The sequence below is a fragment of the Mus pahari genome, chromosome 4 (genome assembly GCF_900095145.1).
Source record: "Mus pahari chromosome 4, PAHARI_EIJ_v1.1, whole genome shotgun sequence".
NCBI lineage: Eukaryota > Metazoa > Chordata > Mammalia > Rodentia > Muridae > Mus > Mus pahari.
In genome coordinates, this window is record NC_034593.1 from 23,343,413 (window position 1) to 23,359,357 (window position 15,945).

Sequence of the window (15,945 nt, forward strand, 5' to 3'; positions counted from 1 at the left end):
AGGAGGAGGAGGAGGAGGAGGAGGAGGAGGAGGAGGAGGAGGAGGAAGTGGTGTTACCAAAGCAGTGCCTCACACTGTCCCCTTACTCTCAATCTGTTTCTTCACCAAGAAAAATTACATTGTGTGTATTCATGTGTACATGCCTCTGTGTGTGTGTGTGTGTGCATGCATGCATATACATGTGTGTCTGTATGCCTTATCTTTTATATAATGGTTGTGTTATTTGCAGAGAACAATTAAAAGAACAGATTAAATAATGAACAATTAAATAATGAAATCACAACACTCAGGTGCCTGATAGCATAACTTTGAAAGTACTAGTCCATGTATTTTGTTTCAAAACTAATTTTTAGATTATTTTGTTATAATTTATCTGAAAAAAAGTAATTCTCTTATAATAAATCTGTCCCTCAGAGGACTTACACCACCACAACAGAAGTCTGAATCAGAGTAATTCCTGGAGAGACAGACAGTCAGGTGTGGATGTCACGTAGTGCTTCATATGACAGACTCTGCACAAAGTTTCAAAATTTTCAATTCTTAAAGTGACAGGATAAGAGTGAACCAATAAAGCAGCAGTTATTTCTGTTTTGTGTATTTGTGTACACATGTGTCTGAGTGCACACATCTGTGTCTGTGTGTACATATGCCTGTGTGTATACGTTTGTGTCTATGTGTGCCTGTGTCTGTGTGTACATGTCTGTGTGCCCATGTTTATGTCTGTGTGCACATGTGTCTGTGTGCCCATGTTTGTGTCTGTGTGCACATGTGTCTGTGTGTCCTTGTGTCTGTGTGCATATGTGTCTTATGCACATGTGTTTGGGTGAGTGCACACATTTGTGCCTGTGTGCACATGTCTGTGTGCACATGTGTCTATGTGCATGAGTTTGTGTCTGTGTGCACACATATCTGTCTCTGCCGCCCTAGCACTGATTGTAGACACCACCATCATGCTTGGCCTCTCTTAGTGTGATGTCTAACTCAGGTCCCCACGATAAAGGTCAAACACTTGACTAACTACGCTGCCTTCCCAGACTGTTTTTCTTTTGTAGTAGAGACCACACTGAATAAGACCAAGGGAAAAATCCTTGGCTGGCTTGAAATGTATTCCATTGTGCTTAATTAAAATTGTATAATTGGACATAACTTTTATATTCAAATGTCTGCCCAAAAGTTACACTTGGTGAAACTAGGTTAGTTTTTTTAGGAGAACTGTTAATGTGTCTATTACAAATTAGCCCATATCGACAGACCTCCCTCCCAGAGCACTGTGCCAGCTGAAATTCAAGCTGGTAGGAACCCAGATGTGCCATTGTGCATGCAGTCTGCTCGACACAGAGTTTAAATGTAGGCTTCTAATCACATAGGGCCACCAGTATCCCATTATATCTGACAGATCTACCAATACCAGATCTAATGTGTTTGGTCAGCATGCAGTCATGTGTTGATGGCAGTTGGTGCTGATAGTGTCCTGTAGCTCAGCTCAGCAACATAGCAATATGAAAATGAAATCATCTCCTATAAGTATCTCTGGGTGAGTTGAATTTGAAGGTGATTGTTAGCATTCAAAAGTGTGTTTCCATCTTCTTTTCTATCCTATTAACTCTCTCGCCTCTCCATTCCATTAGGGCCTGAGTCACCTGCACCAGCACAAAGTGATTCATCGAGATATCAAAGGGCAGAACGTCTTGCTGACTGAAAATGCAGAAGTTAAGCTAGGTATGGACAGCATCATGAGACACAGCACTGCTGAAGACAATAGGTGTCAGCAGTCCTTTATGTAAAGCTGTCACTGTGGACTTGGGACTTGGGGGCGGGGCATTTCCCCAAAGATGAAAGAAAAATAGTTCTTTTTTTTTTTTTTTTTTAAATCCATTTGAAAAGTATTTTCCCAGACCATCCTGAAGAATGGCTTGTGTGGTGACTAGAAGCCTACACATAAGTACTGTGTAGAACTTTGTTCTCTGTAATGATTTGGAGCGACAGGTCTGGGCGTCACCCCATGTACTTCATAGATGGTTTGTGTCACTGCTGATATGATGGGGTACTGATGGGCCTAGATGTTTGGGTTTGGTTTTGTTTCATGAAAAATATTAATATTTGGAAGTATTTTGAATAATCCAGTTCTGCTAACTTCCCATAGGTTTGAGTTATATTTAAATTTACTTTATTATTTCCTACAGCTCCTGTATAAAGGGGGTTCTCCAGAGACCACTTTGGGTGTAACCTGATCACCCCACTTCACCCTGACAGAGTTGGTTGGGGGAGAAACATTTTTCTTTAGCAAATATATCAGAGCAAATATGTAATTGCCTCTGTTGCTGTATCCTAACCAAAACAAAAAACAAACAAAACAAAACAAAACAAAAACAACTTAGAGGAGGAAGTGTCTGTCTTTGCTCCCATGTGCAGATTACAGTCTATCAGTGGGGAAGGTCCAGGCTGCTGCTAGTCATATTCACAGCCAGACGCAAGGAGAGCGAATGCTTGTATCTGAGACAGTCCAGGACCCCAAATCCCCTGGATGAACTTTGAGCCACTCACAATGGGCTGGGTCTTCCCACAGGCCAAATCCATCCAGACAAACTCATATGGAGATTCTCTTCCGGACTGAGTTACAGCTATTCCAGAGCCCTTTCACAGAAAAATCTGGCAATTCTCTCATTTCATTGTCAAGAAGGGATTTTCTGTCCATGGAATTGTTCATTTCAAGATTAGGACACTCGACCTTCGCTTTTGATAAGATGCATAATTTCCCATTGTATTAGCATTTGGAGCCAAGTGTTCATCACAGGAACATTTGCTTTTATTTATTTGGGGGGGGGTTACTTTTTTTCCAATTTTTATTAGGTATTTACTTCATTTACATTTTAAATGCTATCCCCAAAGTCCCCTATACCCTCCCACTCCCCTACTCCCCCCAACTCCCAGTTCTTGGCCCTGGTGTTCCCCTGTACTGGGGCATATAAAGTTTGCAAGACCAAGGGGCCATTCTTCCCAATGATGGCTGACTAGACCATCTTCTGCTACATATGCAGCTAGAGACATGAGCTCTGGGAGGTGCTGGTTAGTTCATTATGAACATTTACTTTTAAAAGGAAGAACATATATTGTGCACCTAAATAGATCCATGTATAGAGACCGGATAATCTAGCCTAGAGGACTTGCTGGTGCTGTTTAACAAGCTCTTGTTGGGATTATAATGTGTGCCACATCTCTCAAGAGATACTTAGATTAGCTCATGTGAACATGCCCATTCTATGTTGCTATCTTCATCTTTGTATTGTTTGGAAAACCAAGCACACAGATAGTTTGATCAATAGCCACACTGTTTACCAGTTGCAGGACAGTATGTGAAAACATTGGCAGTCTGACACAAACCCTTAGGTCTCCATTACCATTTTGTGTGTGTTATCATTTGTTGCCATGAAGGCTTTTAGAAAACCCCTACTTCTTTTGGACTCAGGGGAGCCTTGGTATAATCAAATACCATAATTTGTGATTTCCTTACTGGTGTATGTATCTACTTAATAATGAAATTTAAAAGTAGGCATTCGTGGTATAGAAATGGTAGAAGGGAACCAAATGCCCATCACCAGAGGAAAAGATAAAGTGTAGAAATGGAAATTTAGTGGGAAATTATTCAGCTAAATTATTCAGTTAAAAAGGAAGAAAACTGTGACATACATTGCAGCCTAGATGAACTCTGAGAGCCTTATGTTACGTGAAATACGATGTGTTCTGTGTAATTCTGCTTTTACAGGAGAGGGGAGTGCCCTAGGGATGGGAGCAGGAGGATGGCTGGGCAAAGTGTGGGACATAGGTTGTTAATGCTCAGTGAGTGGTACAGAACCTCACTGGCAGAAGATGAAAATGTTCTGAGGATGGATGGAGGTGAGGATGATGTCATCTTAAGGGCTTTACTTAGCCCAGAAAATGTGCATAAAATGTGGATAAAATCTCTCCTAATGAAGTTTCTCTTGCTGTAATAAAACATCATGACCAAAGGAAATGGGTTAAGGAAAGGATTTATTACAGCTCACAACTCTCAGGTCACACTCCATTACTGATCAAAGTCACCACAGGAACTCAAGGCAGGGACCTGGAGGCGGGAGCTGAAGCAGAGGCCATGGAGGATGCTGCTAACTGCCTTGCTCCCTGCTACTTGCCTAGTTTGCTTTTTTATCCTCCTCATGATCGCCTGTCCAGGGATGGTTCCACCCGCAATGGGTTAGGTCCCTCCATAACCATCTATCAAGAAAATTCCCTACGGACTTGCCTACAAGCAACATGATGGAGATGTTTATCTCGATTGAGTTTCTTCTCTATGCAGTGATAAATATATTGATAAACATAGTGATATTCTCTATACAGAATAAATCAGATGAAATCATAACATTTATGTTATAGATACACTTTACCGCCTGAGGAACGCACATTCATTTTACCCTTATATCCAACCTGAGGTTCTAATTTATTCAACTGTCTTCTCATTAGTGGATTTTGGAGTGAGTGCCCAGCTTGACCGAACAGTGGGCCGGAGGAACACGTTCATCGGGACTCCCTACTGGATGGCACCTGAAGTCATTGCCTGTGATGAGAACCCAGATGCCACGTATGATTTCAAGGTATGAGGTGGTTGGGCTGTGAAGCCATGTCCAGCCCCTTGTCCTCAAATTTTCAGGGGATGATCCTCACAGGCCTCTGTAATGTGACTTACACAAAAGGAGACCTGAAAAATAGTATCTGGATCTAAGATTGTAAGATTCTCAATTAAGAACTGTTTTACTGAATATACCCACCATATTTTGTCTCCTATTTACAAAATGATATTGAAATTATTTTCTATGCTTTTGAATTTATTCTTCTTACTCTTGAGAAATAGAGCAGGTTTGTGTTGTTGGCTATAGTTTAGTTTTGGCAACATTTATATTCTTATTTTTATCCTTTTTCATCTAATAAGTCTTTTGATTCATTTTTAATGATGCATAAAATTATTCCAACTGCACACAACACACATATGTAGCAGATGTGCATCTCGGTCTTCATGTGTGTCCCCTAACAATTGGAGAGGGGACTGTCTCTGACTCCATTGCCTGCCATTAGATCCCTTTCCCCTAACAGGACTGCCTGGTTGGGCCTCAGTGAGAGAGGATGTGCTTAGCCCTGATGGGACTAGATGTCCCAGGGTGGAGTGGTACCCAAGGCAGGGCTTCCCCTACTTCTCAGAGAGGGAGAGGGAGTAATGGGGGAGGGATTTGTAGGAGCGGGACTGGGAGGAAAGGAAGGAGTAGGAAGCTGTGATTGGGATGTAAAGTGAATAAAAAATAAGTTATAGAAAGAAAAATATTCCATCTGTACATATGAAAAGGGTTTCAGGCAGTACTTTTATATGTGCACAATATTTAAATCAGGATTAATATATTCATCTGTTTAAACATCATCTTTTAAAGTGAAAAGTTTCAGAGGGCCTGAAGAGATAGCTCAGTTGGCAAAGTACCTGCTTCTGAAGCAGAAGGGCCTGAGTAAGTCTTCCCAAAGCCACGTAAAAGGCAGCCATGGTCATGCAGGCTTGTAGTCCCAGCTCCAAGGAGAGTCCTGAGCCTTTCTAGCCAGCTAGCCTAGAGAGTTCCAAGCCAATGACTGACCCTGTATCAAAATTCAAGGCTCCAGAGAAATAATAGCCAAGACTGACGTCTGTCCTCCCCATGCAGGTACATACATACATACACCTGCACACCCATGCTCAGTCACAAAAGTTTAGAAAGCTTCACTTCTAGCTTTCTCAAATGGGCTACACACTATTGTAACTCTGTGGCTACTGTGCCATAGCACCGAGGAACTCCTTGCTTCTATCAAACAAGAACACAGCTCATACTGGTCAACCTATTTTTTCCACCCCCAAGCTAATATTCTCAATGCTTCCTATATTAAACAAAAATATAACTATTGGGGCATCTTTTTGTAGTTAAATGGCAGCAGGTTCCTACGGGCTCACTGTAGATGCTTCACAGTTAATTCTCTGTAGGAGGGGTGCAGTAGAATGTAGGTCTATGCCTTGGCTTTCCTCTAGTGTGACTTGGCATCTCACAGAATTTTGATGGATCCCTTGTCACATTCAGTAAGCTTCTCCAGGCAGCCCTCCTTCATTCATCCCAGCACAGTAACAAGAGTCACGGTCACAAAGGCCTCCCAGAGCTGCAGCATCTGGTGACATTGCTTCTGCATAAATCCCTGTTAGGAGAAAGTGAAACTGCGGGCAATGAGAGCTAGGGCCACTGCAGAGTTCTCAGGCTAGGCACTAGGCAGAGACACCATGTGGGCAAAAGGTGATACTACCTGGGTTTGCTTTGTTAGTTCAAGGACCTTCCCCCAAAATCCTACCAAGGGGGAAACTGGGGCCAGGTCTTCACAGGTGCATACCCAGTTGGTGACATTCTCTGAACTTCAACTTGAACATGGGTCTCCCAACTCTGCTCAAATCTCCGTAGTCACTTGTTCCACCCTGCAAAGGAGGGTCTCAGATGGATTTGTGTGTTCTGTATTATACAGATGGGTTATTATTTGATTTGTCTGATTTGCCTTTTAAAATAACTATGTTAAAAAAAGATTAAGGTAAGTCAGCATCAAGAGGGCCTCTCTATGAAAAGAATCTGTGGGGTTCTTCTTTACCACAGCCTGGCCTTGTGTATTATTTGTCTAGTTTCTATATAAATCTCATATTTCTCATCCAAATAGTACATTTGAGGAATTTCTCTTTCAAAGTTCACTTACTTCTCCCCATTTTGTTACTGTTTTTAATCAGGTGAGCGCCATGCAAACACTGAAGTCTTTGAGACCCAGTGTCTCCCAGCATTGATGAAATCATTCACCTCTTTAGAGAACCGCAAGCTTGAAAACATAATAATCACCCTTCTTCTCTCAAAGTTAGTCCCTCTAATGACCTGATGGCAATCTGTCTGAGAGCAGCTGCCTCGTTAAAAATTAATCCCCTGCCAAAATAAATGTCATTTATTTAAACTGCTAATGATCAGCACATTTGAATAATTCCATTTGCAAATCTGAGAGAGGATACACTACAAAATATATATCCCAGACGAGATATGCATATTTTAATTGGCTGTAAGCAACTCTTCAAACTGTGGTCGTAATTAACACGTGTTAACTAGTTTACATCTGTGCCATAGATAATTTGAACCACTTCAAAATATACCAGGAGGGAGCTGGAGGTTTGGTTCAGAGGTTAAGAACACTTGTTGCTCTTGGAAGACCCAAGGGTTCAAAATACCACAATCCACGTGGTGCATCCCAACCATCTTTAACTCGAATTTCAAAGGACAAAATGTCCTCTTCTGACCTCCCAGGGCACCAGGCACATACATGATACACAGAAACAACATGCAGAAAATACCCATACACATAAATAAATAAAACAAAATTTTAAAATAAGACAAATTATACAAGGAAGAGCCAGAGTGTTTAGATTTTCACCCCTGACTTAATCTTTTAAGTGTCAAGGTGGGCTATATTTATGTGCAGTGTATTTGTTTGAAGAATAGACAAGACCTCTGTGGCTGACATGTTTTGAGGAGAGTACCTAGAATAGCCTTTCCCTTTGGCCAATCCAGAGCTTGGAATCGAGTTCAAATTTTGGACTTCTTTTCTCAGACAACTGTTAAGAAATTCTGTTAAGAGATGATGTGATACATATATATATATATATATATATATATATATATATATATATATATATATATATATATATATATATATATATATATATTACAAAAAGGAGTTTTTAAAAAGGTCCACAGAGAGAACAGGTCCAACAATGTCAGACATTTAGACTGTGGTGTGAACTTCTTTATAAAGATAGTGATGCACATAAGTTTTTCGAAGAGAACTCCATGCCTAGGCTATGAATTGTGCTCTTCACCTGTCAAGGGGAAAAGCAGCTGGTCTGAAGAGCTGATGAAAGGATGAAGTAGAAAGGAATGCTGGGGAGTGGCAGGGCTTTTATTTTGATGACTTCATGGTTTTACTCAGAACCAGAGAAGATGGAGATCTTTACAACCTCATCATTACTGTATCTTACCTTGTGCCCAGGAATGTGGTCTGTCACCAGGGAACTACTTGACAGCAAGTTGACTTTGAAAGTATCTAATCAATAACTCTGGTTGTGTACTTAGTGAACTTCCACTGTGTGTGTCCCTATGTGTATTTGTGCATGTGTGTGCGTGTGTGCGTGTGTGTGCGTGTGCGTGTGCGTGTGTGTGTGCGTGTGTGTGTGTGTGTGTGTGTGTGTGTGTGTGTGTGTAGTTAGCTGAGCTGTCTCTGTATAAACAATTTCCTAGTGCAGCATTCACCAGAGACCTATGAAGCTCCAGGATTTGGCCCATGTAGGGGGACAGTCCATTTGACCCAACAGGAATCCCAGCCTCAGCAATGATCTCAAATGTCGAACTCTCACGTAGATTAAATGTAGACTTCCAGCATTTCCACGTAGTGTTGACTTTGAAGCTTCACCAAGAAAGTGCTGGCTTTAAAATGAAGGTGAAATGCCAAAGTCCATAGTTTGGTTTTGTTCTGTGATTTGTCATTTATTATTATTGATTGACTATTATTTGGTTTATTTTTGAGGTGCTTTAAGGACTGGTAGAAGATTCCTATTTTTCCAAATTCCCTTTTTGAAGATTTCTTTCTAATTTTTTTATGCCTGTGCACATGTGTGCATGTGCGTGTGTGTGTGTGTGTGTGTGTGTGTGTGTGTATGATTGCAGATTCTTTTGGAGGCCACAGGAGGGTGTCAGATCTTTCTGAGCTGGAGTTGTGGGTGGTTGTGAGCCATGCAATGTGGGTGCTCAGAACTGAACTTAGGTCTTCTATCAGAACAGTGCCTGTTCATAATGACTGAACCATCTTTCCAGTTCAGAACTTTCCTTTGAGAGTCAAAGTAACTGAATATCCTAAGGACATCTGTGGGAAGGAGTTTGAGGGGATGGACTTTTCCCTGTGGTCTGGTTTTGTGTGGAGGCTGCTGGGTGCAGGGAAGTCTTACCAAGTGCTTAGGAGGAGAGCCTGCATTGCGTTTGCCTGGTGTGCTGGCTTTCCTCTAGGGGCCCTTCCTTTCTCTTTTTCAGAAATTCTGTCAAAACACTTCAAGCAAAAGGAAAGGTTTCATTTATCTGATAAGTATGCAGGGCAATAATGAAAGCTTTCCTATTTAATAATAAGCATTCAAAGATTTGAAATTAATAAAACTGTTCAAAATTTCTAGGCTGTTTAAAGTGGTATTTTTAAAACTTGCTGTGGCTTGTATTTCAGTAGGATGGAAGCTGACGGGTGTTCTACAGTCCTAAGTAATTGCCTCAACAGATGCCTACTAAAGGAAGTTCTCTGTGGCCAAGCCCACGTCCCTCAGAACTGTTTGAATAAAAACTGAATTCTCTATCCAGTGGAATACTGTGCACCACTCAAGTGATGAGGTACTAGAGTATCATGTGTGCTTGGTATCCAGGTGTACATACCAAAGCTTCTTCCTCTTAATGTAGTCTTACTCCAACTCCCCTGATGTGGAAACACATACATACATACATACATACATACATACATACATACATACATACATACATTCATACATACACACACACACATGCATGCAGGTACATGCACATGCACATACACAATGGGGTGGTGGTCAATCTGCAGATATCCTGGAATGCATAAGAGTGCTTGGTCTTCGAGCACTTGAATGATGAATTCTTAGGTCTAATTTTCTTCTGTCCTGTTTAATGCTTTTGCATCGGTAGAATTTACTCATATAATTAAGCTAGTGAGGTAATAGGAGTAAGTCCAAGAAAATGCCTCCTCCCCACACCCCATGCCTAGTAGGCACCCACCTATGAGCCTGGCCTTTCAAAACATGCTGTGTCGCTCACCTCTACTGTATCAAGAGCCTTGTCTCACAAAAGTGGCAGCTCCTCTGCAGGTGTAGGTGTTTCCACTGCCTGCCAAGAAACTGCTCAGCTCCTTCAGTATCCCAGACACAGACCTTATTCAGTCAGGGTGCAAATGTCCCTTTGAACAAGAGGGTCGGCAGGAAATGAGGCGAGCGGTTGTGTGATGGGAGAATCACTGGAAGGCAGGTATCATAGAGAACACATTGGACAGATTGCCACGTAGGGTAGGAATTCCATTTGTAGACATGTTCTGCTTCCTCCGTCCTAAGCTCCATATGTAGGTCCTCCTGAGTTTGCTCAGACAGAAGAGGACAATGCAGACACCAGGTAGTGCCACCAGGCGGGATGGTCTCGGCAGCCTCAGCGGCAGTCTCCCTTCCTTCAGGGACAGCACTGATCCAGTGGAGGATGAGTCTCCCCACAGTTTCCCGTGGCAGGAATGGGAGGTGCCCCTTTCCTTTGTGTTCTCTGTGATGGGGTGACCAGTGACTGCAGCTGCCTGGACCTCCTCCCTGACCCTCCCTTGGCTCCATCTAGCATGGAGGTATCTGAGATGAGAGAGAGGATGGATGATTGAGACTTTGAAGTCAGACAGGACAACTATAAACCAGACCGTGCCTCTCGTTCTTGCAGTGCCTCCGGGGAGCCATTTAACTTCTCTGGACCTGCACAAAATGTGAATAATCAATTATCTACCCCAATGTTGTAATACCATAAAGCAGGTTAATATTTATAAAGCTATCACACGGTGTCTGACACGTGCTAAGAGATGGGATGGGACAGCTTTGTATCCACACACCTCAGGAAAGGCTGCTTTTCCTGGCAATTTCTTTTGGACCTAAGGAAACACGCAGTTTCTTATAACCCAGCTCTCTGTGGGTGCTGTCCATCTCTTGTTGCCTCTTTTTAAGCCAGAACTTGCTTCTCCGAAGCTCCTACCGGTAGTCTAAGTAGATCTCTGTAAGGACCACACGCATGTATATGATTTTTTTTTATTGAAAACTTTCAAAAAGGAAAGACAAACACATGTGCATGTCCAAAATGGAAGCTATTTTCATGGCTGGGAAGCATGGAAGTCTCTCACGGCGGGCCCCTACTAGCAGAGTGTGGTCAGATGTCAGACAGGTAAACAAATGGGAGGGTGCAAGTGTCCCAAGGCGAGGGTAGCTTGGTGGTTTAGACAGACAGACAGACAGATAACAGGTTCACGCAGCATGGGCGGTTCTACCGTGCTCCCCAGCCATGAAAATTGTCTTCCATTTGGACATGCACGCTGACTGAGCTGCCAGTTGATAATAACTGACCCCAAGAGTCCTTCTGCGCCTTATTTGTTAAATGTCTGCTATGTGCATCGTGCCATGTTAGGCACTTAGACCATATCAACTTATTGAATTCTTATATCAACCCCGCACGCTATGTGTTCTCTTCACTTTGCAGCGGAGGAAATGGAATCCCGGCTCTTGCTGGCTTGATCTTGTCACTGTGTTTCCAGCTGTGTCAGAGACATTCAGAGTCTGTGGCTGCAGTGGTGCACACCAGGCTCCTGGCTAGTTCCTTATGCAGAGTGGTAGTTTTAGCCCAGTGATGCTTCTCTTCCACTCTGATGGGCAGCCCAGTTCAGCAAGAATGCATTTTGTTTTGTGCAAGTTACTGTGTGCCAAATGTCCCCATGCCCCAGCTGGAAGCTCTACCTTGCGCCTGCCTTCTGAGAGGCACTAGAATTTGTCTCTGTTCTGTTTGTAATGCACACAGAAATGGGCTGTTAGTCATGTTGCAGGCCCGACAGCCCAGTGCTAAGGAAAGAGTGAATTTCTCACCTCCAGCCAGGGTGAGTGGCACCATGGCCAGGAGGAAACGTAAGGCCTGACTCCCCCTCTCCCTCCCTGGTCCCCACCTGCCATGGCCTTGCCAGTGGGAATGGGAGCACTGTCTCCTTTAGGTTCAGAAGTGTCTTTGGGATTCAGTAATGTATCTCAAGGTTAAACAGGGCCTGTCAGGGACATTTACAGCTTCCAACTCAGGAAGTTAAGCAGAGATTACAAGCAGCTTTGGCTTTATATGAACAAGAATTTAAGAACATAAATATTTCCTCTTGGAAAATGATATAACTCTAGTCCAAAATGATCCTGGTAATAATGTAAAACAAAGACTTCAAGAAGCAATAGTTATGTGACTGGCCTGATCATGTGACTAGACAAGGATGCATAGCTTATTTGGGTGGAATGATGGGGCTTTTGGCTTTAACTGGTGTGTGTGTGTGTGTGTGTGTGTGTGTGTGTGTGTGTGTGTGTTTAAGAAGGCTAATCAAAAGAGGCATCGCTTTTTTACTAACCATTCCTGCTTCCTGTGGTACAGTTCTAGAAATTCCCTATTGCCAAACTCTACCTCTTCGTGTTTCTCGTCTACTACTGCTGTGAATACACACACACACACACACACACACACACACACACACACATCACACCACACACCACACACACACACATATGCATATACACATACATATACATACTACATGTATACATGCATGCAAACACACATACATGTATGCACATATACATAACTATACGTGTATATACATACACACAAACATATACATACATATAGATACATACACACTTGATCATTTTCAAGCATCTTTGGCTGGAACCACCCTTACCCCATCACTGGAAATCTAGAGTCATGCAGCCCAGAGCTGATGTGAGGAGCATGGTTATCTATCTGCAGAAGCTCTGTCTCCCTCCCACCTCTCTTCCCCAGCATCATTCATCAGTAGTTGGCATGTTGCCCCCGGTTGCAAGATGGGTGTTGTAACTCCAGACGCCATGTTTTTATTCAAGGCATTAAGAAGTTGAAAGGAGTTTGTAAGACAGCAGCTGTGTTAGCTCCCTATTTTGGGAAAAGCACAAGCTCCCAGGGCTGTCTGTGTGTGTCTCATTGGCTGGAGATCTGGTCACAAATCTTAACTCCCTGCCAGAGTTCCGGGAGAAGCAGCTATGGGGTACTCTGAAAAGGCTGGAGTTGTGGCAGTGGGGGTTAAAGGTGCCTTCAGGTTAACCAACAAATGGTGTCTGCCACAACTGCATGGAGGGTAACCATGACAACCAAATTGGCAGGCCAAGGAACCCTCACCCAGCAGCGAGAGTGAGCGGAGAAAATCCATATGCTTGCACCCCACTGTGCACCAGATTTTGTGCTAGGCAGTGTTCCTGAAAACAGGCACGCCACCACCGGCACCTCCTGTGCCATTGAAAAAGCTAAGCTGGGCAGCATTCTCCAAGTCACTAAATTAGAAACCTGGAACTGAATCTGGCTCTCTCTGCTTTGAAACCCTGCTCTCTCTACCAGCCTACATTTCCTCCAGGCAGCTCAGGCTGGCTTTGTAGCATAGCAGTGGGAAGCTCAGGACATCCCAGTACCTTTGTTTCTCTACCACCTCAGTCACCTGTGGACAAAGGGAGAATCAGGAACAGTTATTTATGAGTTGCTAACCTGAAGATGAGTATGCAAGACCTAGCTTTGTAATAATAATTAAAGAAGGAACAGCCAAGGCTTGGGAGAGAGACCCAGCTCCGTTTAACCCACGGAGCTGAGCTCCTGTGGAATTGGGGCCATGGAGATCTGTGAAGGCAGCAGACCCCACCATTTGCTTTTTGCTCTCATGTGCCTACTCCTTGTTTGTTTATTTAGCGTGTCTATAGTAAGGGCCTACTACTTGCCAGCACTGTTCAGTGGACAAAAATGAAGATCTATGACACAAGGCCTTATCTTATCCCTTCTGTATTCTCATTCTCTCTCTCTCTCTCTCTCTCTCTCTCTCTCTCTCTCTCTCTCTCTCTCTCCTTTGTATATGTTGATGTAAAGGGTGTAATGACAACACAGAATGCTGTTGACAGAGAGAATGGTGAGGGGAGTCACCCATGTGAGGGGCTAGCATGAGGGAAAGGTTGGCACAAGAGAAGGAAGCCACTGGAATCCAGACTTCTTGGAGGGGAGGATTCAGGAGGGGCCAACTTGCATATCCCCTGGGATCTGCCCTTTTTACCACCTCTCCCTCTATGTAGGGAAGTTGATACAGAAGCTCAGAGACAGAAGTGAAGTTAGCTGAGCTGAGCATTTTATCTCAGTCTAAAGCCTGGTTGGAGCCCTCTCAGCTTGGGGCCACCATTCCCTTTCAAATGTGTGAACTGTCCTACCCGCTCAAAGCTCATTGGTCCTGAAGGCCATTTCAGTCTCCTCCTGCCCTGTCAGCTTACAGCTGAGAGCCTGACTCCCCCTCTATCCCAGGCTACCTGGAAACTACCAGAGGAACTATCAAGTCCTGAGGACAGTGGAGTATTAGCAAGTAGCTCAGGGACCTTTTATGACGACCCTCAGTTTCCAGACTTTTCTCCCCATTTGGTACCTGGCCACTCCCACACATGATGAGTGACTTGGTCTTCTCATCATGTTCCCAAGCAACTAACTTTCTCTGCCAACCCGTAAAGCCCAGACTAGAGAGTGGGCGTTCTCATCTTTGTTGGGTTTCACTCCTGAGCCAGTAATAACAGGTGAGCCAGGAGCTCACCAAGCAAGGCCAGGAAACTCAAGGAACTGTCGCAACATGCTTGGAGGTACACACACCGGTGGGATTGTGTGCTATGGAACTTCGGAAGAAATCCAGAAAGAGGGCAGAGAGAGGACAAGAGTTGCCTCCCTGTACTGTTGTGACTTGGCATCTAAGCACAGTGCCTTACTCTCTCCATTGCTATGAGCTCTAAAGTGATTGCACTCTGAATATCCCTTTGTATCTTGTAAGGAACCCTGCTCAAATACTGAGCAGGCCTGGCTGTCATTCACAGCTACTGAGCAATTTAGTTCTAGCAAATGACTCAGCATCTATACCATGGCTCTCTTCCAATTATGTCTTTTGACCCTCCCTCCCACCCCACCCTTCTTGTGCCTTTGTCTTTTGCTTGGAGGAAATAGTGAGGAAACTTCACTTTGATATCTGTAATGTGAGTGTGGCTACAGGGGGATTGAATCATGTGCATGAAATTCCCAAGATGCTGGGAGTGTGGTGGCTAAGGACACCAGGGTGCAGGTCAGAGAGCCAGGCCCACATCAGGTTTTCTTACCCATTCACTGAGACACGGGAACAGCAAGCAATTTCTGAACTCATCTCACTGGCTTCGTTCTTGTCTTGGTGACTCCAGCCACGCTGTACTTACAATGACCTCACCTGGATAGAGTGTGGGGAAAACATTCGTGGTATTAGACGTGGAGATTTCTTCCCGTAAAGTGGAAACTCAGACTAGAGCCTGAAAGTCAGTCCAAACCTAAGAAGGCAGGTTATAACTTAAAGAGGTATTTTTCCTTTGGCAGTTTGTAAAGAAGTTGGAGAACATGTGGTTGCCCATGCTGAAATGTCCATGCACACCCTATTGTCATCATGCCACAGTAAAAGACATGTTGTTCATTAAACACAATTAGATGTGACCAATAATACCTCCTAAATAGTCTGCCAGCTCTACCTGTTGTTATTCCTTCAGAAGGCATAAAACCTTGTACCTAAGACCCAGACATTTATTTCATAGAGAATAGCTCAACCTGGAGACACTCCAAATGCCTGTCAGCAAGTGAGATCAAACTCCAGTGCATCACTCATTAGAATACTACTAAAGAACAGGGCAGGAAGGGCCAAGATATGGTACAAGAGAGAGGGCCTTTGGGAACTCCCTGATTAGTGACACAAACTAGACTCGAGAGGCACCTACTGTTACATTTCTCTTCTATAAAATTTGGAAGATGAAATCAATCTACAGTGACAGGGAACAGGTGGGTAAGTCACCTAGACAGTAGAACGAGGGATGGGCAAGAAGGGGGAGGCTTCAGCGGGGGGAGTGACGTCTTCTGGAGGTGTGATGTTTGCTGCCATGGTGGTGGGGTGTCCCGCGCTACCTTCCCGCCAGCAAGAAATGACGCGGCACACAAACAGGATCCTTCT

General features: G+C 43.7%; 1 protein-coding gene across 3 annotated transcripts in view; it reads left to right on the top strand.

The window, feature by feature from the left end:
• Tnik (TRAF2 and NCK interacting kinase) overlaps positions 1 to 15,945 on the top strand; it is a 400,191-nt gene that overhangs the window by 268,384 nt on the left and 115,862 nt on the right. For all 3 annotated transcript variants that reach the window (XM_021195419.1, XM_021195420.1, XM_021195418.2), the window contains exons 6-7: positions 1,629 to 1,719; positions 4,498 to 4,628. In XM_021195419.1, coding sequence (XP_021051078.1) covers positions 1,629 to 1,719; positions 4,498 to 4,628 — 222 coding nt within the window. The remainder of the gene's footprint in view (positions 1 to 1,628; positions 1,720 to 4,497; positions 4,629 to 15,945) is intronic.